Source organism: Xiphophorus couchianus, chromosome 13, assembly GCF_001444195.1.
Source record: "Xiphophorus couchianus chromosome 13, X_couchianus-1.0, whole genome shotgun sequence".
NCBI classification, from domain to species: domain Eukaryota; kingdom Metazoa; phylum Chordata; class Actinopteri; order Cyprinodontiformes; family Poeciliidae; genus Xiphophorus; species Xiphophorus couchianus.
Window position 1 is genome coordinate 19,460,129 of NC_040240.1, and position 24,206 is coordinate 19,484,334.

General features: G+C 39.7%; 4 protein-coding genes across 4 annotated transcripts in view; 2 read left to right on the plus strand and 2 right to left on the minus strand.

The window, feature by feature from the left end:
- The window catches only part of LOC114155762 (gastrula zinc finger protein XlCGF8.2DB-like), a 723,567-nt gene that overhangs the window by 665,233 nt on the left and 34,128 nt on the right, over window positions 1–24,206 (minus strand).
- LOC114155785 (gastrula zinc finger protein XlCGF57.1-like) overlaps window positions 1–24,206 on the minus strand; it is a 338,725-nt gene that overhangs the window by 280,478 nt on the left and 34,041 nt on the right. The window lies entirely within an intron of this gene.
- Window positions 11,603–14,562, plus strand: LOC114155801 (gastrula zinc finger protein XlCGF57.1-like). The gene is made up of 2 exons (XM_028035910.1): window positions 11,603–11,884; window positions 12,454–14,562. Exons 1-2 carry the CDS (start codon window positions 11,827–11,829, stop codon window positions 13,635–13,637), a joined length of 1,242 nt encoding a protein of 413 aa, XP_027891711.1. The 5' UTR covers window positions 11,603–11,826; the 3' UTR covers window positions 13,638–14,562.
- LOC114155789 (zinc finger protein OZF-like) lies at window positions 17,829–23,323 on the plus strand. Its single transcript, XM_028035885.1, has 2 exons — window positions 17,829–18,095; window positions 19,576–23,323. The coding sequence occupies exons 1-2, from the start codon at window positions 17,951–17,953 to the stop codon at window positions 20,859–20,861; spliced, it is 1,431 nt and encodes a 476-aa protein (XP_027891686.1). The 5' UTR covers window positions 17,829–17,950; the 3' UTR covers window positions 20,862–23,323.

The following is a 24,206-nucleotide window of genomic DNA, read 5'->3' on the forward strand; positions in this document are numbered from 1 at the left end:
GAATGTCATCTTTGTTAAATGTTGGAGATTAAAACACCTGGTAGGTTGCACTACCCCTGCCTCCAGACTCCTATTTCAGCCTCCCGCTAAGGGCCATCCTAACAACCACCTTGGAGAAATTTTGAGTCAGTTAGAAAAGGGAAAAAAAAGAGTCCCGGAAAGCAGAACATCGGTGGCGTAAAACTAAAGTACAAACCCATTTAGATATCTTCAAAGATAAACTGAGAAATGCAAGAGTTTTTTTTTTTTCCAAATGTCATCTCTACCTCTGCCAACAACTCTCGTGCTCTGTTCTTGATTGTTGACAGATTGACAAATCCACCTTCTTCTGTTAACTGTAAATGTTTCTCCTCTGAGGCCTGTGACAAATTGACCACCTTTTTCATTAATAAAACAGTGAAAATAAGGGAGACAGTGAACTCCTCTGTGTCTGTTGTTAGGAAACAATTAACTATATTTTCCACCAAACAGGACTTACCTAGGATCACAGCAAAAAGCCCAGTGTTAATTTAACTCCCACAGAGTGGATTTTAACACTTTTTCAGTGTTTATATCGTCCACACTCTTCAGAGTTAAATTAACACTTTCAATATAGTTAAAATTTTAACACTTTATCAGAGTTACTTATTTAACTCACAAAACAGGGTTCATCCATATAATGGATAACACTGATCCAAGAACAAAATGTACCACTTTTAGTGTTGATTTAACACTTTCAAGTGTTATTTACTCCATAAAAAGTTACTTTATGATTATGATTAATTATAATAATTATTAAGAAAAAACATTTGACACAAGTACATCAATTTTGAACACTTTATTTTTGCAGCTGTGTTTCCAACATTTTAAATTGTGGTACGATGAACAAGCATTCATTAGAAACGCCATAAGAGGTTTGAATATCAAAAGGCTTATGAAATTTAAGTTTTCTTTACTAAATGCCTTTCTTCACTTTGAACAATCCTGAAAGCGTGATGATGATCATCAAATGTTTCTGTGAATAGCTGTTTAGGTAACAAAAGAAAGGTATTGTCAACTAAAAGTACATCACTTATCTGACAAAACACTGGCATCTCATCTTGAATTGTGCTGCAAACAGCAAGTCCTGGTCTGTATTCAACACCCTCAACTCTAACCCAGCTGGTTGAGAAAACATCTCCTGATGAAATCATTTGAAGCATTTCTTTGTTGACCACATCTTCATCTTTAAGTGAAAATGGTTTGAGAGGCCCATGCTCATTTTCTTTAGTACTTATTGTTTCCCAACGATAAGCTATGGCCATCTGATGCTTTTTCGCAAGTGATTTGGTTATATTTTTAAAGTTTTTAAAATATTCTTTAAACATTTTGTGTTTAGCCTCAAACCTCATAGACCACATATGTAACAATGGACCTATTTTCCTAATGGAAGATGGATAGTGGATCATAAAATGATGCTTAGGTATCAAATTTCGATGTGAATATAAGAACTTAAAGAGTCTATGGTGTTCAACAATCAAATGCTTCAAATATATCGTCATACCCATAGTGAGAATAGGAGAAAAGACAATGTTCACAAAATGTGCTTTGAATAGCTCATCAAATGCTCCAAGAGAACCGTTTGTCTGGCATGGGATGAGGCACTTATCCATGACGATGTAGAAGCTGTCAATCTTGCTTCTCTGACGCCCAACAGCAAGGAGGTATGGCTGCAGACCCTGTTGACCCCGGAGATGCTCCTCTAAACTGCAGCATGACTAAAATTAAAAAGATATACACCAAACATAAGAAACAAAACATACAACTTTACGATACACGTTACATCGAAAATAAATGTAATTATGCCCAGACATCTTCAAAGCTGTCATTCAAACATCTGTATTTATGCATGTGTAAAGCAGTGCATAAATGTTCCAAAAGAGGGTGCTGCTGTTTTCTGTAATTGCTGGCACTACCGCAATTCCGACATGTTTGTCCTGCCGGGGACACCGTAGCGCAGGGGATTTCTGCGCGCGAACTGCCATATTCTTTACAGTGTGTTTACTGCCTGTAAGGTAAGCAGCAGCTCTGCTCGCTCGGTGTAACATATACGGTATATTAATATACCGATCCATCTCTGTTTGTTCAGTTTGCCTGTTAAGTATAAATTACATTTTGTTTTGGTGATGTTTGATTATTTTGTAAAAAGAAAAAAACGATTGAATGCTGACAGTGTGTTTACTGCCTGTAAGGTGAACAAAATAAACGCGCCAAAGTCTCCCCACAACGACGAGCCGCCTGTCTGATTCCTCCTGCACGGAACACATCCCACCCTCACACAAACACAACGCAGAGTCCAACGGGTGTCTTCCAGCAGCTGCAGGGTTAAAGAGGGAAAGCCTGGGTTACATCTTGGTGCCATGACCCGGATTGTGGTTCTTGGAGACCAACAGGTTGGAGGGATTCTGTTGTAATCAAAATAAAAATAAAAAAAGAGAGACTTTATTCCGGTTGACTGTGCCTCCACTTGGGCAGAATCACATTTCCTGTGTATTATTTAGAGATTCGAGTAAAATGTTGTGGTGTTAATTTGTTTTGTGATAGTAATGTAAAAAAAAAAAAAAAAAAAAGACTTTCCAGCTAGCCATTCAAAGGGGCCGTTGTGACTCAGTATTGAATATACATATTTATTGTTGTGGCATTTTATTTTTTTATTCTCTTTTAAATGTCTGTAAGATGTGCTGAGTAGTGTGTTGAATTTATTTGCTGCAAAGAACACTATAGTGAACTTCCTGAAACACAGGCACAAGATCTGTTGTGCCCATAATTCTACTTAAGAGTAAAATAATAATAAAGAAAGAAAGGGCAAATATGTGGCATCATCACTCAGTTGAGCCCCTGAGTCCAGGATCTCTCGCAGAGTCCCAGCAAAATAACCTCAGTGCCATTCCAGGTCACACACAACCGCAGCCATGGCCACGTGAAGGGCAGCTTACTCCTCCTCCTCCTCATTTGTCCTTCTATAGTGACCAGTACCCTGTCCCTCCGCAGCCGTCTCTCCTTCCTCTCCCTCCTCCTACTGCTCCAGCTGCACCAGCCCACGTTGGTCATCAAAGCTATTCTAGTGCATTCCAAAATGCACCTCAGTTACTACAGCAGCCCAGCACACAACCTCCAGGGGTTAACCAGACCGGGCAGCTTGTGGGACATAGCACCCACACCTACCCAGACCACCTACATTCCACCCCTCACTCCCAGCCCAGACCCACATTCCAGCCCTCTCAATCTGTTGCACCTATATATCAGGGTTGCACTCAGGGGGAAGCACGAACACAAAATATACCCCAGTTTGCCTCATATGGAGCCCCCAACCACGTTGGGCACGAGCAGGCCAGTGTACCACAGCACATGCAGCCGCATGCATTGGGGTTTAACACATATGACCGCTCAGGAGCTGCCCAATACATTCCTCGACCCCCACCTGCTGCCATGGCCTCGTATGTATACCATCCTGACCCTCAGTTAGATGACTGTGGGAGGACTACCATCAGTCCACGCCTCCCCCAAGCAATATATGGTGGTTTCCTGCAGACTCACCAAGTAAAGAACGTGCAAGTCTTTACTGGTAACGCAGACAGTAAGATGCTCGTGGAAGACTGGATCCGTGATATGCAATACCTGCTGGATGCCATTGACCTCCCTGTACATCTTCGCTTCTCCACAGTGGTTCGACACCTCAATGGAGAGGCCAGAAAGCTGGTTCTCAACCTCCCACCCAATGACCAGACCCCCGAGAAGGCATTTAACGAACTGAGGGCAGAATACGGTGATACTCAAGGCTCGTTAGATCCTTTAGCCGACTTTTATGAGTGGAGCCAGAGGTCATGCGAGTCAGCCTGCTCGTATGCCATAGCGCTGGAGGCAATCTTGCGGGCTGTGGAAGAACACCAGAGGGGTGGTAGGCCCTTTCCAGATCGAGATAGTAAACTGACTCGCCAGTTTTTAAGAGGGCTGATAGACGAACAGGTATATGCACGAATAGCTCCAATGAAGCCCATGTTACTGAGTTTCAGAGAACTGCAGTCAGAGTTACGAAATATGGCAAGAGAAACAAAGAAGTTCCAGCCACAAAATAAAATAAAGAAGACATTTACTCAGGTGCAGATGACCTCAGAAAGCTCAGCTGTGAGGTTGGAAGGAAAACAATGCACTTCTGAGCTCTCTGAACTGACTGAGATTGTCAGAAAATTAGCTCTTAACCAAGAAGAGCAAATGGCCAAGCTGTCCAAACTGGAATCAAGTATAAAATCCTCCAAGTTGCCCCCAAACACATCCCCCTCATCAGCACATTCTACGAGCCACAGTTCAAGTGTTACATGTCATCGCTGTGGAAACCGAGGGCACATAGCTAGATTCTGCCGAGCAGTACTTCCTGATTCCACCTCCACTGGGACTCGCCTTGCTCAGTGGTCAACCTCGGCAGAGGAAATCAGCATTCCCCCAGCTCAGGGTTTAAACGCTTAAAGCCCATGTTAGCAGGGGCAACCATGGGCAAGCAGGAAGCCCCACACAGAGATGATAAAGGCAATGCTAATAGAGCAGAGGGAACTCCTCTGGTGGGCCCAAGAAATGAGGGAGAAGTGGAGATAAATGGCATTAAATGCAGGGCTCTGATTGACTCTGGATCTCAAATCACGAGCATCACCCATAGCTTCTGGCACAACCACCCAGACCTTCAAAATCAGAATCTACACCCATCCAAAATAACTATAGAAGGTGCTGCAGCTCAAAATGTGCCTTATTATGGTGTTTTGCAGATCAAACTTAAGGTCTTTGGAGAGGACTGTATGACTGTCCCCACATTTGTTGTCCCTGATTCTGAATATCGCTCCTCAGTGCCTCTGCTCATTGGAACCAATGTCATCCGTGCATCTAGAAGTCACCTACAAGCAGTTTACGGTGTCGAGTTCCTCCACAGGATAAAAGAGAGCCATCCAGAATGGCATTCTGCTGTGATGGAGGTTGAAAACACAGAAGAAGATCAGATGCATGGCATGGTTGGCCCCGCTGTCTTCACTGGTCGGGCTATCTGTATCCCTAGTGGTAAAGAGGTGGATGTGAAATGTAGGATTAAGGCAGGCCCTCAGAAAAAAATCTATACAGCACTGATTGAAAGCCCTTCTCCACACCAGCTCCCCCAAGACCTACTAGTGGCTAAAGTTCTCACAGATGTAAAGAGGGGATATGCTCCAGTCAGAGTCATGAATGCGTCCCGGAAAAACATCACTATTAAGCCCAACACTCAGCTTGCCACAGCCTTCTTGGTGGACAAAGTGGTTGAATCTTCTGACACAGGAGGAGACAAACATCAAAGTGAAATGAAAGAAGAGCTGTGTCTGAGCCTGGGTCAAGTGGTGGCAAGTTTTGAGGTGGACCTGGGTGGAGCAGCAGTGGAAAATGAAGACCAGCGTGCTCTCCTCAGGAACCTAATGGAGAAAAATGGGGATGTCTTCTCCCAGAATGCTATGGATTACGGTCATACAAAGACTGTGCAGCATGAGATTCCTCTGGTGGACTCAAAGCCATTTCGACTTCCATATCGTAAGATCCCCCCTTCTCAGTGGCAAGAGGTGAGGAACCTCCTGACAGAGATGGAAGCTGCAGAAGTTATCCGGCCAAGCAAAAGCCCATATGCATCACCAGTGGTGATTGTTACTAAGAAAGATGGGTCATTAAGGCTTTGTATTGACTACAGAAAACTGAATTCCTGCAGCACACGTGATGCATTTCCGTTGCCACGAATTGAAGAAGCATTGGAGGCACTGGGGCAAGCTAAATACTTCTCCACACTGGATCTTACGTCAGGCTACTGGCAAGTGGAAGTGGCAGAGCATGATAAACACAAAACTGCATTCAGCACGCCCATGGGGCTTTTTGAGGCCAACAGAATGCCATTCGGGCTCCAAAATGCCCCATCCACATTTCAGAGGCTCATGACATGCTGCTTTGGGGACCTGAATTTCACTCACCTGCTCATTTATCTTGATGACCTCATCATATTTTCCAAAACATTTGAGGAGCATCTGGAACGCCTCCAGCTGGTTTTTGATCGACTGAAAGAACATGGCTTGAAGTTAAAACCCTCAAAGTGTCAGCTGGTGAAGAAGGAGGTGCAGTATCTGGGCCACATTGTGTCTGCGGAGGGAATCAAGACAGATCCAGAGAAGATCAGCAAGGTTAAGAACTGGAAAACGCCCACTAATCGTAAAGAGGTCCTGCAGTTTTTGGGATTTGCAGGGTACTACAGACGCTATGTGAAAGGTTACTCCACGCTGGCTGCTCCCTTGTACCGTCTCACCTCTGGCGATCCCAGAAAGAAAAAGAGAAAGACATATAAACACACTGACTCTGACCGACCCTATCTGTGGACTGCTGAGTGCGAAGAGGCATTTCAGCGTTTAAAGGATAGACTGGTGACAGCACCCATACTAGGCTACCCAGACTACAACCTGCCTTTCGTGCTGCAGACTGATGCTTCGGGGGAGGGACTGGGTGCTGTGTTGGCTCAAGTTCAGAATGGGGTCGAGAGGGTCATGGCTTATGCCAGCAGAGGCTTAAGCCCACCTGAAACCAGATATCCGGCACACAAGCTGGAATTTCTGGCCCTAAAGTGGGCCGTCACAGACAAGTTCTATGACCATCTTTATGGACGTTGTTTCTCTGTCTTGACTGATAATAACCCCCTCAAATATGTGATGACGACAGCCAAGCTTGATGCCACAGGGCAGAGATGGGTGTCCCAGCTATCGTCCTTTGAGTTTGACATCCAGTACAGAAGGGGACAGAACAATGCAAATGCTGATGCTCTTTCACGCATGTCCAACCAAGAAGTCACACAGATCTTACAGTCATGCCCTCAGCATGTCAGGGTCTCTGAATCGAAGCCTCCAGGGCCCCAGTGTGTTCCAAAGCCCCAGCATACATTCAACAACGCTGCAGTTTCGAAGGTGCCAGATAGCTGTGTTTTCCCAACAGTGAATCAGCTGTATTTGGACGTGGGAACAGATGCACTTCCAGCCATGACAATTCAACAAATCCGTGCAGAACAGAAAGATGATTCCATTATTGGCCAAGTTCTGTATTTCAAAAATAATAACAAAAAACCACCTCGAAGCGTGAGGATCGGCCTGGGAAGACATGGGAGCCTTCTCATAAAAGAGTGGAGGAGGTTGGTGGTCAGAAATGGCATCCTATACAGATGCATCACAGATGGGCAAAGAGGACGCATTGAGCAACTCATCTTGCCAGAGAAGCTGCGGGTCGTGGCTAAAACTGCTCTGCATGATGATTCAGGTCATTTAGGCTTTGAGAGAACTCTACAGCTGATAAGAGAGCGATTCTACTGGCCAAATATGTCCCTGGAAGTCAAATCGTGGTGTGAGCAGTGTGAAAGATGTTGTCTTAGGAAGACCCCCACAAGCAGTATTGGAGCTCCTCTTGTCAGCATCCACAGCAATGCCCCCATGGAGCTTGTGTGTGTAGACTTTCTCTGCCTGGAAAAGTCAAAGGGGGGCATTGAAAATGTTCTTGTTGTAACAGACCACTTTTCTCGTTACGCTCAAGCCTACCCCACCAAAGACCAAAAAGCACGCACTGTGGCCAAGGTTCTGTGGAAGAATTTCTTCTGCCGGTTCGGCTTTCCAGCAAAGCTCCATGCAGATCAAGGACGCAATTTTGAGAGTGCAATTGTAAAAGAACTATGCAAGATCACTGGCATCACTAAGACTCACACCACTCCATATCACCCACAGGGCAACGGGACCACTGAAAGGTTCAACCGGACCCTAATGAATATGCTGGGAACTCTGCCACCTCACCTAAAGCCCAGGTGGCATGAATATGTGGATGCCATGACCCATGCTTACAACTGCACAAAACATGACTCAACTGGATACACTCCGTACTATTTAATGTTTGGGAGACATCCCAGACTTCCAGTGGATCTGGTGTTTGGGACCTCAACCTCTAATAGCCAAGCGGGCTACAGTGACTATGTGCAGACACTCCATGACTGCCTGCTGGAGGCTTATGCACAAGCTAATCACAGTTCTAGGATTGCCAAGGAACAACAAAAGAAGTACTATGATCAAAAAGCAAAGGATCAAGTGTTCAGCCCAGGGGACCGGGTGCTGGTCAAAATATGTCATGTGGAAGGACGGCAGAAGCTTGGAGACAAGTGGGAGCCACGTCCATATGTGGTGGTGAAGAAACAGCCTAAAATACCAGTATACGTGGTACAACCGGAGGATGGTGGCCCAGAAAGAGTGGTTCACAGAAACCTTCTCACTCAGTGCATGTTTATCCCGATAGAAGAGGTGGGCAAACCGACAGCTGAGGAGGAGGAGTCAGATTTAGATCTGAACGAGACAAGTTTAGAGGAAGACCTGCAACAGAATGCGGATGCAGTCAGCATGGAGGAAACTGGACCCTCTCTGCAGCGTGGAGAGACTAACCAAAAAGAAAAACAAGCCAGCCAAGAGGAAGGGGATACAGCAGGAGAAAATGAACCCCATGACACTCCAGAGTCACTGCAGAGCAGTGGGATTCCAAGAAAAAACCCACCCAGGACTAGACGTCCTCCCAAAAAGCTGTCATATGAAGCACAGGTCACAAAAATAGAAGATGTGCTGCAGAAGATAGAAAGAGGATGGAAGCTGTGGCAGAGGGAAAAGGCAAAGAGAGCTCACAGACACACATAAAACACTCAACGGCACACAAACATACATATCATACAAGATAAATTTGAGCAATACATTTTATTGAGCAATACATTTTATTGCTGATGTTACGACTGTTAAGGGTTCTTTCAGTTAATTCTTTTATGTTCTGTTTAGTTTTATGGCAGGGACGCCATCAAATAAAGAAGGGGTAGATGTAAAGCAGTGCATAAATGTTCCAAAAGAGGGTGCTGCTGTTTTCTGTAATTGCTGGCACTACCACAATTCCGACATGTTTGTCCTGCCGGGGACACCGTAGCGCAGGGGATTTCTGCGCGCGAACTGCCATATTCTTTACAGTGTGTTTACTGCCTGTAAGGTAAGCAGCAGCTCTGCTAGCTCGGTGTAACATATACGGTATATTAATATACCGATCCATCTCTGTTTGTTCAGTTTGCCTGTTAAGTATAAATTACATTTTGTTTTGGTGATGTTTGATTATTTTGTAAAAAGAAAAAAACGATTGAATGCTGACAGTGTGTTTACTGCCTGTAAGGTGAACAAAATAAACGCGCCAAAGTCTCCCCACAACGACGAGCCGCCTGTCTGATTCCTCTCCTGCACGGAACACATCCCACCCTCACACAAACACAACGCAGAGTCCAACGGGTGTCTTCCAGCAGCTGCAGGGTTAAAGAGGGAAAGCCTGGGTTACACATGTCTATAAAAGGAAATAGACAGATAATTTTGCATATTTTAAATTTCAATTACCTTATGAAAGACAACAAGTCTCTCAACTGCATCACTTGCACTGATTTTTGGAGACTTCTGTCCTCCTGGTTGCGGTGGAAGGAGATGTAAGAGAAGTAACAGCGAGGCCATTTCTTGGTCATAGCCTGAGGACAAATTTATAAAAGTTTTCAGATATAATATCAGAACTTTATGAGTACTCTGAACAGTCAACTATCTTCAGATATATCTAGGTACTTACTAGATGTGTTAGCAGACAAAAAATATTGTTACATTCTTAGCAGACACTGAGTTATTAGGATTCTCAGGTTTTTGCTTCTTGCGTGGTATCTCATCCATTACTATTGTTGATGTTGATGCATTTGAGTTGAAGCTCGAGTCAGACTCAGAAGCAGATGACCATTCTGAGAACTCTGAAGCAAGAGACAATAGACATCAGTGACATTCTTTGGTAAAATCTGTATAACAGTTGATTTAATTTGCTTTGGTATCTCACCATCATAGCAGAAAACTGTCAGTACCACATTGCCTTGTCTAAGGAGGTCACTGAATATTTCTTTGTCTACTTCAGTACCTGTTTGTATGTAACTTTGCCTTCAGGTGGCAGACAAAATCGTTCAATGACTGAAAAAACGAGGCAAGATTTAGAGCCTAATTCTGTTATTAGCTGGATTTTTTTAAACTAACAGTTATTTGATATGGATCATGTGATTAGTATGAAACATATTAATGAAAATACAATGGATTACTCTTTTTACTTACCACAAATGTGTAAAATATGTGTTAAATAGACATACATTGAAAAGAATAATGCCCATGCCCCACACAGGTGTTAAATAAATAACAAACCTTTCTCATGAAACTGTTCCCTTGACTTTATACCCACAAGTTTATTCCTAAAGGTCTTTTATGTTTTTGCTCCTGATCTTTTACAAAAAATTAATAAGTCACTCTCCTCTGGAGTCTTCCCTCTGGCTTTTAAGACTGCGGTGGATAAACCACTTCTCAAAAAACATAATCTAGACTCATCCATTCTAAGCAATCATCAACCAATATCAAATGTACCTTTTTTGGCTAAAATATTAGAAAAAATAATTTTTCAACAGATAAAAGGCTTTCTAGCCCTGAACAACGGTTTTGATGTCCATCAATCAGGCTTCTGTCAACATCACAGTACTGAAACTGCTCTTGTCAAAGTATTCAATTCAAGTTAAACCACTTCTCAAAAAACATAATCTGGAAGTTTAAAGCTGTAATTATTGGCTCTTTTCTGCTGCGCATTTAGATTACTGTCTTTTTATGTTCAAATTATTTTTATGTGTATTTATAAATTTATTTTATAAAAGGGACCAATTAAAATGCAAACACCAGCCAACACAAGCACTTTCACCACTTCATACACAAATAAGCCAAAAACACAAGCCTCTCAACTCGCCGACTACACCACCAGTAGGAAGGATGCTACAGAAAAGCCAACGCACCAACTGTGAAAAAGGAAGCAGCCCCTCACAGGTCCATAAACATCCCAGCCGCCAAGTGTTAAGTAAAAAAGCCAATCCTAACCTGGTACAAGACGATGGTTGTTGTGAAGTCCCACATAATGAGAGCTCAGCGACCCCAACCCTGACAGACCCACACAGAGACAGGCTCACACAGAGACTGCTGGATCATCCAGACACAGGACCACCACCACCCCACTGCGATCCACCTCACAACTGAGGACAAGACGTGGCATAAAGAGCCCAAAACCATGTTGAAAATCCACAGTGCAAACATGCAGTGCATGAACCGGCCCCAAATCCAGACTACATACTGATCAGAACCCAAGTCTCAGGGTTCAGCCAGGATCCAGGGAAAATACGCCCCCAGAATCCCAAGACTACCCCAGGAACAATACAATAAAGGCAGATTAACCTCACAGTGCAATAGACAGTGGCGTGTGTTATAAGGGACATTGCTAACAATAAAGTGTCTTATGAACTGTCTAAGTAAACAACATGTTTTCAATCATTACACTATAATAATGCTACAAAATTACAATTTTCCGACTTACACAGGCAGTATCTAATTATCTTAGACAAATGCATGCGTTTGTAGGATTATATACTAAAGTGACGCTGCAGTCTGTCCTCCAGACCAGTTGGTGGCGATAATGACCTGATTCGTTGTTTGCCAACCGTCAATAAACACCAAAAGAATTAAGCTAAATGTGATGCTAGCAGCATTAGCTTTCTTTCGTTCTGCTTGAAGCCATCCTAGGGAGTCAGGCCATCTGTGAGCTGAACATGTGAGTGTTTGCAGTAAAAATATCTCCAGTCTGGATTCAACACGAGGTTTTAAACGAGCTCCTGCTGAAGAAACATTCACAGAGTTTAAATAAATCTTCAAGTCTGAGGAGGAGATGGATGATCAGATACTGGTTTTTACCCGGACACCTCAAATCATCTTATATCGAATAGGTATGAAACACCCGCGATGGTAACTTTTTACCGATGAGATGCAGATTGTGGATATAAAGCTTTCATTTGGGAGCTTTATTAGCGGAGATTATGCAACGAAGCTAAAGTTTGTTTCCGGCCGGTTGTGGCTTCCACTTTAAAAACAGACTAAAGGGCGATTCCACCGATTGTTTTCAAGTTCAAAAATACTTTATTGAGCCCAAAGGAAGAATAAATGTTGTTGTAACTGATATTAATCCTAATTCTTAAGAGAGTTATTGTAGATTACAATGACTGTAAACTGCAATAGAGATTGTATTGGGAGGAAAGATCTCTTGTAGCTGTCTGTATTACAGAGAATTTGAAGAAGCCTCTGACTGAAGACACTCTGTTTTCCCAAGACAGTCTCATAAAGAGGATTGTCAGGATTATGAGGATGGTCAGGGTTGTCCATAATTTTCTTTTTATTGCTTTTACCATCTCCAGTCTGCTCTAATTGGTAAGCTTCAAAACTTAGACTCTTTAATCATAGACTGGATTGTTCTAGACTGAGATTTTGATGTTTCAGACCATTTTTATATGTTTTTCAGACCACCTACTGGATCGGTTTTGGAAAGAGGAGGTTTGCTCTGACCAGCAGCTCTGTAAACCTGAGACAGGTCCCAGTTTGGACCAGGAGGAACCAGAACCTCTGCAGCTGAAAGACAAGCAGCAAAAGCCAGAACATCCCTGGACTAAAGAGGAACCATTGGAGCTCTGCATAGGTGAACATAAAGAGCATCTTGAGCTGAAGCAGGAGACTGAAGATTCATTAATGTTGACTCCTAATCATGAAGAAAAGAACCACATTCAACCAGAACCAGTCAGTAACCAAGTGCTCTCTCAGATCTTTAAAAAAGATTCCTTTATTCCAAAGAAAAACTTGACTCAAGACTTGAAAAGTCATACAGGTGAGAAACGTTTTCCGTGTCGGACATGTGGAAAAAGTTTTTCTAAAAAAAGAGATTTAACAGATCACATGAGGATTCATTCAGGTGAGAGACCTTTCAAATGTTGGCTCTGTAGAAACAGTTTCACTACAAAAGTTGTTCTGGACTCTCATGTCAGAACCCACACAGGGGTGAAGCGATTTTCTTGTGCCATTTGTGGCAAAGGTTTTAGTCGAAATTATACTATGAATTATCACATGAGGCGCCACAAAAATGAAAGGCCTTTTCCCTGGAATACCTGTGAGAAAACGTACACATCAAAAGATCCATTGAGCGATAATACAGTTGAGAATCCCTTTTTGTGTGGGATCTGTGGAAAAGCTTTCCAAGAAAGCAATAGCTTAAGAACTCACCTGATGACTCACACAAAAGAGACACCGTTTCAGTGCAGAACATGTGGAAAAAGTTACAAAGAAAAAGTACATTTCACAATTCACATGAAAACTCATACAGATGGGAAGCTTTGTTCTTTCTGTGGAAAAACTTTCACAACCAAGTCTAATTTTGAAAGACACGTCAGAATTCACACTAGTGAGAAGCCTTTCTCTTGTACAATTTGTGGCAAAGGCTTTATTCAAAAAGAGCATTTGGCTTATCACATGACGCATCACACAGATGATAGGCCTTTTCCCTGTGATATCTGTGAAAAATCTTTTAAAAGAAAGGATGCATTGAAAAGACACATGAGAATTCACACAGGTGAGAAACCCTTTTTGTGCAAGACCTGTGGAAGAGCATTCATCCACCATAACAGCTTTAAAGCTCATTTGCTAACTCACAAATGAGAACCCTTTACATTGTGTGATGTGTGGATAAGGTTATGAGAAAAACATATTGATGCTTGGCATGAGGCACAAATGCTTAGGGGCATTTGTCAGAATGTTTCTCTTTATTTGGTGGTAGAAAATGAAATCAAAGACAACGGATTTTATTTGATATTAAAATCCAAGTATAAAGGATAATAAATGAATGAATAATAAAGAAGTACGACTCATGCCATGGTGTCCTGTTAATGCAGTACTTGTTTCTGTGCAGTTTTCACATGCTATCTCAACCAGATTTTATCACAAAGCTCTATTTAGCACCAAGCTAACTGTCATAACAAAAACATGACAATCTTGTTCATAAACAATGGTGTCAGGACTTTTCATTTTGATGACATTGACACTTTCATTGATATGAATACTTGCTTTTAAGGAAGAAGCTTTTAATTGTTAGCAAGTCGCTCACTCCTACAGGTTATCAACTGTGTTTTGTATTTATTCTTTTAAGAAATGCAGTAGTTTTTGTGCTAATGTTAATGTATGAAATGCACAAAAGTGACAGGAAAAACTGTAGAACTAAAAATCCTCAGGCTTCTCACTAGTTTATAAGTTATTTTAGACTAATAGACTGCTTTTCAAAATTAAACATCTTTGTCAGATGACAGAATTAAGATTGCAGATAGATACAATAGTAAAAGTGTATGTAAAACTTGATGCATTTGACTGCTTTGTTAATATCTACATTGATTTAAAATAATAAAATTAAAGAAGAAACATTTTTGTTTAATATATTTCCAGAAAATAAAGCAGAGTTAAGCTACAGGTACCATCAATTTTGTCCAGACCTGTTTCATTAATTAGTTTTTTCAAATGATTTTGTTGATCCACAGTTCAAAAGCAATATCTAGTTTTCATTTTTTCATTTTCAATAAATTTTTATTTATCATTTCTGTTGTCCATTTCAACTTATTTCAGCTTTCCAGTTATAAACAGAAGGTAGATAACCAAGAATGTTATCTACAATTAATTTATGAAACAGATGATTTTTGTTACTGGATGTGAGAGAAATAAAATCTGGGTTAAGAAAAAGTTGAAACCAGAAGTTTACATACACTAAGTAAAAACAAAACGTTTCTTCTCATTGAAGTTAAATAAAACCTAACTTCTCTTGTTTTAGGTCAGAATTATCAAACAAATTTGAGTACTGTGAAGATGAGGGGACAATATTATCATCTTATATAACACTGTTAGAAACAAAGAATTGATCTAAACAGAATTATAATAAAACGTATTTACTTTAAAATGATTCAAAACGTTTTCTGGCAATATTTGATTATCTTCGATCAAAGTGACGTTGCTGTTCACCCTCCAGACCATTCGGTGGCTCTAATTATCTCATTCGTTGTTTCTCAACCGCCAATAAATACCGAGAAGAAGAAGAATGTTGCTGTACACTCTTGTAAGGTAGATGGCGATATTCACTTTGAAATCCGCTATAATATAAAAGAAGAAGAAGAAGAATGTGTTGCTAGTAGCGTTAGCTTCTCTTCTACTTGAAGTCATTGTGGAGAGTCTGATCATCTGTTGGCTGAATATGTGAGTGTTTGCAGTAAACATGTCTTCAGTGCAGCTTCAATGAAAGATTATCAACGAGCAGTTAACTCCTGCTGAAGAAAGATTCAGAGTTTAAAGGGATATTCAAGACCGAGAAAGAGATGGATGATCAGCGCAGACTGCTGGATTTCACTAGGACACCGAAAAGGTACGAAACACCTGCGATTGTAATGTTTTACTGAAGAGGAAGGACGCATACTGTACGCATAAGAACTTAAATTGGAAACAGTTACAAGGATGCAGTATTCTCGTTTCCTGTCCGCTTTCAAAATAAAAGCATTTTGAAAGGTTTGCCAATTTGCATTATAATTTTTCCATCTAAAACAGCAGTATTTATAAACACGTAAAGTCTTATTGGTTGTTCGGAACAGGTTTCCTCATTTCCCAACTGTTTTTCCATCTAAATCTTAGATTTTAAACATTCATTCATAAATTGGAGCCTTAATACTCCGGCCAGCTCTCACTCCAGGGAGAACGGGCTCCAGTTTTTGGGAGCTTTGGCGACACCTAGTGACTATCCTGCAGAGCTGTTGTCAAAATTATGTACAAAGACACACTGGATATTTTTTTCACGTGTCCATATTAAATAAGGTGGGAGGTAAATATTTTAAAAACACAAATTATTATGGAGAATTATTGATATTGACTCATATGAAATACTTATATTGTAATTTTTCCCCAGCTCTCATTATTTAACATAGGATGCCCTCGAGGACAGGATTCTATGTGTTAATTTGATAACTGTGTTTTATTTCATATAAATAAAATCATTAAGATGTCTTTTATTTTGCTTTTTTGTCCTCTCAGACCTCAAACAGGAACATGTTTGGAAGGAGGAGGCGCTCGCCGACCAGCGGAGGAACTCTAGTTTTGACGAAAGTGAGCTGGAACACTTTCAGATAAAGGAAGAAGATAAGGAAGCCTGTATTAGTCAGGATGAAGAGGAGCTTGGGCAGAAGCAGGAGACTGAAACCTTAATGGTGACTCCGACTCATGAAGAATTTCACACTGAGTCAGAAGCAAACTGGAACCAACTCAACTTTCCTCCTGAAACTGAGAATGAAACAGGAAAAAAGCAATCCCAAAGTCTCAGAAGTAATGATGGATGAAGAGCAAATACATTGGAAAACTAGACACCATAATGACACAAGAAGTTCACCAGAAAAAGGGCGCACAGAAACTCATAGCGATGAGAAACTTTACTTTTGTGAAATGTGTGATAAAGGTTTTTCTTTAAATAAAAACTTGATCGCGCACCTGAGAATTCACACAGGGGAGAGGCCTTTCTCATGTAAAACCTGTGGCAAATGTTTCACCAAAAAAATCCAATTTAACTCGCCTCTTAAAAGCTCACACAGGCGAGAAGCCTTTTTCATGTGATGCATGTAAAAAGACATTCAGTCTAAAATGAGATCTGGTCAAACACATGAGAATTCACACGGGTGAGAAGCCTTTTTCATGTGACGCATGTAAAATGACATTCAGCCTTAAAAGAAAGATGGTGAAACACATGAGAAACCGTGGAAAACATCTTAAATCTACAGGTTGTTTTGATTCAAGTCGGATAATGAGATGAGATCGCTTTGTCTGGCTGAACATGTCACAAACATCTTAAGTCTTTTTGCCTACCAATGTTGAAAATATTGGAGATTAGTGAGGTTATTCCTGCTAGTATTACAGATTGACAATTTAACCTAAATTAAGAGATTATGTTTGCTGTGTCAATGCATTCTTATTTAATATGTGTCATTTGAAGGGGCAGTATGATATAAAATCAACTTTGAGCTTTAGATCATATTATGTTAGTCCGTCATCAAAAACATATTTGGAGTGTTGCCTTGATTTTTAATTTTTTTTTATGTTTGAGAAATTGCCCACTCAGCTCCTTCAGACTAGCCAGCAACAATTAGCAAGCGCCTGGTGGAACTGTCCATCTGCTGAGGTCATTACATGACTACTTTTCAGTAAACCGCTGGTAAAAACATTGTTAAAGTGTTAATAGAGATGATGTGATGTGGCGACATCCTGAAGGCAGAGTTTCAGTTTTTAAAGAGACAGAAGACTTTAAATTGTGATGTCAAATCTCTTTTAAATCATATCTGATACATGCAGCGATCAAGCAACTGAAGACAACAGTTGCTTGATTGTGATATAAAATGACACTCTGTGTCCATTCAAAAGATTTGTTATAAAAAAATAGACTTTTAGTGTAATTTGCTCACTAGCTGATAAAATGCTTTGATTCATTAAAAATAAAATGAAGTGAATTCTACCAACCAATTTTCACGTTTTTTCTTCATGTTTCTATGTTTAATACTTGTCTTATAACGTTTGTCTTTGAGAGAATAATCTTGTGCAACATTTAACTATTTTTAATAATAGTTAATATATGCTGTTTTTATATACCGTTTTCCATCTTTAGTTGGAAAAAACAATAACATTAGAATAAAATATTTGAATGCTTTATATGGACCAATTACGAAATTGGTTTCTAATTTTTATGGGGTGTTTAATCTATATGAAGAAAAAGTTAAGAAATGTATTGGATTTTCTCCTTATATTTTGTTATCTTCTGCTTTCATCCACTAGGGGGTGGTAGTGTGTTCACTCGCTGGAGAAAAAAAAACGCCAGTAGAAGAAGAGGCGGCGGATGTAAACGGATTGCTAGCCGTTGTATTGGAGACAGTTATTCTCTGAATATGTGAGTATTTGCAGTAAAGATGTCTTCAGTTCAGCCGCAGAGGAGATTTATGAACCAGCATTTAACTCCTGCTGAAGAAACCGACCCAGAGTTTGAAGAAGTCATCGTGAAATCGGAGGACGAGCTCGATGATCAGTCCAGTCTGCTGGATTTCTCCCAAGAAGGTATTAAAATGAGCGATGCTAACGTCATTTCTCTGCTAAATTTTGAAATCTGCGTGCGTTTTATGTTCTGGATGCTGACACAGAAAGCCGGGAAGCTCATGAAGCTCCGCAGAGATCAGCATCCAACATGGCTGCGAGCAAAATAGCGAACGTTGGAGCTATAAACTATAATTAAACGCTCCTGACGGGTTGTATCTCAGCAAATCAGTATCTGACACACACTGCTGCGAAATATCTGCAGGTAAAAAAAGATTATTTTGTGTTTAAATGTAGAAATGAAGAGAAAGTTGTTTTCGACTTGTATTAGGAAGCTGGCTTCCGATTTGATTAACGACTAAAATATGATTCCACCTCATCTTTTTTACTTTTATCTTTAATCTACGGAGCGCCCTAAGGGACATGAAGGGGACATTTTTTCGTTTTCAGTAAATCGCAATAAATTGACAAATACCTCCTGGTCTATTTTGTATACAGACACTGTGATCAATGTGGATTCAAAATTTCAGTTAAAAATCCTCAGTGAAAACGTGTTTATACATTCTTAACTATTTGCTGCAGAAAACTGGTTGAAAATCGATTTATTCACTATTGTATTCATTTTTGTTTATCCAATACTGTATATATCAAAACAACTATTTCTTAATACCACCAAAACTGGTAGATAATGACATTACCCTGTGAATTTAACTCAAGTAGTCAAAATAGTTTAGATGTAGCTTATTTTCCTTCTTACAGAAAGTTTGTCATGTTTATGTAGGGATGGAAATAACACGTTTGACCTGTTTTGCTCTGGTATTTTTCACATAAAAACAAAAATATGAAACTTTATAGAACTCAATCGAGATGTAAACATAGAATTCCTCCATAGAAAAACCGGACATTGTGGGAGAAAGATTTAAAAGTATTCAAGATACATCATATTCTGAACACTAGATGCATTGTTGGCCGTTAACTCAAAAGTATTGAGTGGAAATGCAATACTCTCTATATAAATTTCTTAACCTGTATCATACAACAATAAAAGTAATTACATATAATCTTGAACTTAGTGATCAAATAAAATTTGAGTCAGTCTGATTTTTTTGCTGATTGCTGTTCTACTCCTCGATGAGTAATTCTGAGCTAATATTGGCCAGCTCATTACCAGAGCATAGTCCTCTAACGCACCTGAATCAAATGAAGAGTTGTTGACCAGGCCTTTGAAAAACTTCTTGCAATGCTGAAGTAATTCAGTCTTTTGATTCAGGTGTGCTGCAGGACTGAAGTTATAGACCCCTGCTTTATAAACTTCACTTTCGAAAGAGCATTATGCTAATAACAGCAAAAGATTTCATCCTTTAGTTTTCAGCCCACAGAAACAGATAATAAGACACACTCTGCTGCAAACTCATCGTCTAACTTTAGAGTGTTCGCTGGAATTTTATTAAAGGGAGTTTAAGACCATTAATTGACCCAGGCTCTTTACTGTTCAACCCTCCAGACATCCACCAGGATGATGTTTGGAAAGAGGAGGCGCTCGCCGATCAGGAGAGGAGCTCCAGATTTGATGAAGAGGATCCCGAACCTCTGCAGATGAAAGAGGAGCAGGTTGAGTTTGGACATCTGCAGATAAAAGAGGAAGACATGGAGCTCCTTGTCAGTCAAGATGAGGAACTGCTTGAGCTGAAGGAGGAGTCTGACACCTTCATGGTGACGCCTACTGACGAGGAAAGCTTTCACACCGAACCAGAACCAAACTGGTACCCGCTCGACTCTCAGGACTCCCCTGAAAGTGACAACCAGGATCAGGAAGGAAGCATTTCAGAAGACTGGGGGTCAAAGAGTGATGAAGAGCAAATGCTAAATGAACGGGGTCAGGAAACGAGACAATATAATCAGTATTCTGAGAGCTCAAATCAAGAAGGGCACAGTGCTCACAAAGAAAAGAAACAATATTCTTGTAAAATGTGTGATAAAAGCTTTTCCCAGAATAATAACCTGACGATACACATGAGAAGTCACACAGGGGAGAGGCCTTTCTCATGCGAGACATGTGGCAAAGGTTTTACTACAAAATCGAATTTAACCCTTCACTTGAGAACTCACACAGGTGAGAAGCCTTTTCCGTGCGTGACCTGTGGAAAAAGCTTCAGTCTAAAATGTATTTTAACTGAGCACATTAGAACTCACACTGGTGAGAAACCCTTCCCATGTCTGGTCTGTGAGAAAAGTTTCCCCTCCAAAAACCATTTGAATAAGCATTTGAGAAGTCACACTGGTGAGAGGCCATTCTCATGTATCACCTGTGGGAAAAGGTTCAGTCTGAAGTGTAATTTAACTGAACATATGAGGACTCACACTGGTGAGAAGCCTTTTCAGTGTTTGGCTTGTGACAAAAGTTTTAACTCTAAAAACCATTTGAATAAACACCTGAGAGTCCACACAGGTGAGAGGCCTTTCTCCTGCATGATCTGTGGAAAAAGGTTCGCTCAGAAAAGTTGTTTAACGGATCACATGAGAACTCACACGGGGGAGAAACCTTTTCTTTGTGATATGTGTCAGAAAGCCTTCAGCCTGAGGAGCAGCTTGAATAACCACATGAGAACCCATACAGGTGACAAGCCTTTCTCATGCGACACCTGTGAAAGAACGTTCACGTTAAAGAGTCGTCTGAATAGACACATGAGATCTCACACAGGGGAGAAACCGTTTACATGTAATGCATGTACTAAAACCTACAGCCTTAAAAGTAGTTTGACCAAACATATGAAGACTCACGTTGGCTAGGAGCATTTCTTCTGTATACAGTGTAGAGATAAAGATGTTAGTAACCACTAACATATTTTAATGTAATATGAAAGATAGTGACTGTTCACTAGGGTTGGACATAAAGCTTTATTATGAAATTTTGTGGTGCCGTTGTGATAACAATAAAAGTGATAATAAGAACTATTTATTACATCTCTTTTAGGTAACTTTAGGAATATGACTGCTCTTGAAAAACATTCCCATTTGTAATGAGCTTCTTTAGGAAAAATACCAGTTTTGTAAAGAAGTGTAATTTATATCACTTCTTGAATGTTCAAATTTAATGGTACTTATTGATGCTTTTATGGAACAACCAGTGGAGAAAATAGTAAAACTATCAATCCTGATAATAATGACTGTTTTAGGGTTTTTTTAATGTCACTAATTGGAGTTTATAGTGGCAACGATAAATCAAAATTCTTATGAAAATGTATTATGATAAATGACAACACCATTAATACCGTTTGTAGTGTTGACTTTAAATTTAGCAAATATGAATGTGAAACGTCCTTGTATACTACTTCCTTGTATATATTGGGGACATTAAGCTAATTGTTAAACAAGCTAAAGTCAAACAGGCCAATGGAAAAAGACAAAACCTGGATCAAAATAGTTGTCATTTGTTCTAAAGGCAAAATTATTGCCAACTCATCAGTTTGTTCAGAATTATTAAACACATTAAGCTCAGGTATTTACATATAAATGTTACTACAATTTAAAGTCATTGCAACAATTTTTCTATTCTCATTCTCATAAAATCAATTGTTGGTTGTTTACTAAAGTCTGGCTTTTTCACTTTTACAATTCAAATTCAAAAGATACTTTATTGATCCCAAAAAATTTTGATGTCGCTCCAATTCATTAATTCAAGGTTCTTCAAAGAGTTATTGTACATTTTTGTACGTCCATTTGGGTCTCTACTGCTTCTAGAAAGGCTCCAGGTGTTCAAAAACAGAACAAGTTAATATTGTTTGGTGTCTAGACAGCAAACTGTTTCAAAATCCTTTCGTAATATAATGTTATATATCAACAGGCATTGCCCTGTTACCTAGCAACCTCAGTTGCAGAGCAACTGCTCCAGCAAAGCTTGAGCACGTTTGGTCAGCTGGTTTTACTGCTGTATGTGCTGTACAATGGCTGCTGGAAAAAGCAAGAGGCCCTAAAACGGCTCATTCTGAAAAGAGCTCAAAATAGTCTAAATCTGTGTCTGCGAATTATTTTGGGTAAAAAATGTTATGAAGGTGTTTTGTGTAGCCCGCAGTCCTATCCTGACTCGTTCAAGGAAACATAACAAGTCCCCTTTAAGATGGCATTCCTGCTCCACCTCTTACAAATTATAGGTTTCCATCCCAAAAATCAGTTGTAGTGAAAAGCCACAAAGTTTGTGTTTTTCTTTGTATTCATTGCAATAATTGACTGACGACGAGTTGTCCATTCAGCTACTGTAGAAAAAAAATTAATTCATTATATCCATCTTGATAACATGCCGTTATTTTCAAAATATTTGCATGTATGATTGATTTCTGGGTGAAAACTGATTTGATGCAGTTTCCTATTAACTTTAAAAGAAAATAAAATTTTCTCCAGCATTAAACTTTATTTAAAATTTATTGCAGGCGTCATATTTTTATTGCAGTCTAAACAAATAAATATGCCATAGCTGCATACTGTCTACTTCACAGAAGTGTGTCCTTTCTAAAACTGGAGGATTAAATAGATTTATTTCTGCAACATATAAGTCAGTATTATGATAATGTCCTTTATGAATTGTTGCACATTTAGGCTTTAAAAGTCATGAATTTGCAGGCAAAGGAAGGCACCAAAAATACATAGAATAATAACTTTCAAACAAAATTAGGTGAATTTAAGAAGACATGAATAAAAACACTGGACTGACAGTTTGGATTCAAATTAAAAAGGTTAAATCAAGACTAGGCTTCTCCTTATTATTGTCTTCATGTTCTGTCTGGAGATCTTATTGTTGCAAAGTCAGTAACTCAGTGCTGCTTGATATCCTTAGATAAAAAATTTTGCAAATTTGAATCAACTGAATTTTTACTGCACTGATTAATAACTAAACTGAAATTGTAATATAATTTATATAGTATGTTTAGATTGTATTTAGATTGCTGTTTATAATTTGGCTATTTTTTGTTAATGTACCTTGATATTGTAGTTTACATCCATCAAGCTATATAAAATATCTGGATTAAATATAAAATAAGATAAATATGACAAAGTTAGAGAGCAGAATATAGAAAGGATGTTTTATGGAAATCTGAGAAAAACGGCAGCCAGGAAGTGATTTCAGGGACACATGAGACACAAACATGTATATTAAAGAGCCAACAATTAATCTGAGTAGAATGAAAATAAAAATGTGTCCTTTGGTAATTAACTTGTACTACGTGAAACAAAGTGATTAAACCGAATTTAATTGCTTTCTTCTTGTTGTTGTTTTAATTCCCCACCAGAAGGAGGCGGTACTTCGTTACTACCCTACCGTAGTCAAGGAAACCAACAGAAGAAGAGCTGAGTCGCTAACAACATTAGCTATTTTGCTTCTACTAATAATTTAGGAGAAAATAATTTGCTGTAAGCTGAATAGGTGAGTGTTTGCAGTGAGAATGTCTTCAGTGTGAGAGTTTATCAGCGAGCAGTTAACTCCCGATGAAGAAACATTCACAGAGTTTGAAGAAGTGGATGAAAAGAGCAGACTGCTGGATTTCACCTGGACATCCCAAATCATCGTACGACGAATAGGTACGAAACACCAGCGGTTACAACGTTTCTCTGATTGGGGGTATTTAAGGGTATCGTTTGCGTGGAGGTTAAATTAAGCTGTTTTTACCTTCGGAGCTCACAAAAGGTGTTGGTGTGTGAAAAATGATCCGCACTAATGACAGATGTGCGTTGTGGTTGTGAATTTGGGGCTATTTCTGTTGTTGTTTTCTAACGAGAAGAAACGGAAAAGAACGAGACATAACGAGTGCTGAAAGCTGGGCTCGGGCCTTGAGCTAAAGGAGGCTTAGACACCGGACGGGTCTAGTTACTAAAAACTACTGAAGTTAGAGGGGTTTTTATTCAAAAATATAGAGTAGTTGTAAGGGCTGTCGTCCCAAAATTACTCAAGATTTTTTTTTAAAGTTGCTCAAGTACTGAGTAGCTGATCATAATGTATCTGATTAATATTTTAACGTAATGACATCAAAAACTAAAATATAGTTATTTGCAAATACTGGTATTTTTAAGACTAATATTAAGATTATTTCAGATATGTGCAAAATAACACATTCAAGCAGAAGAAACTGTTTCTTCCCAATG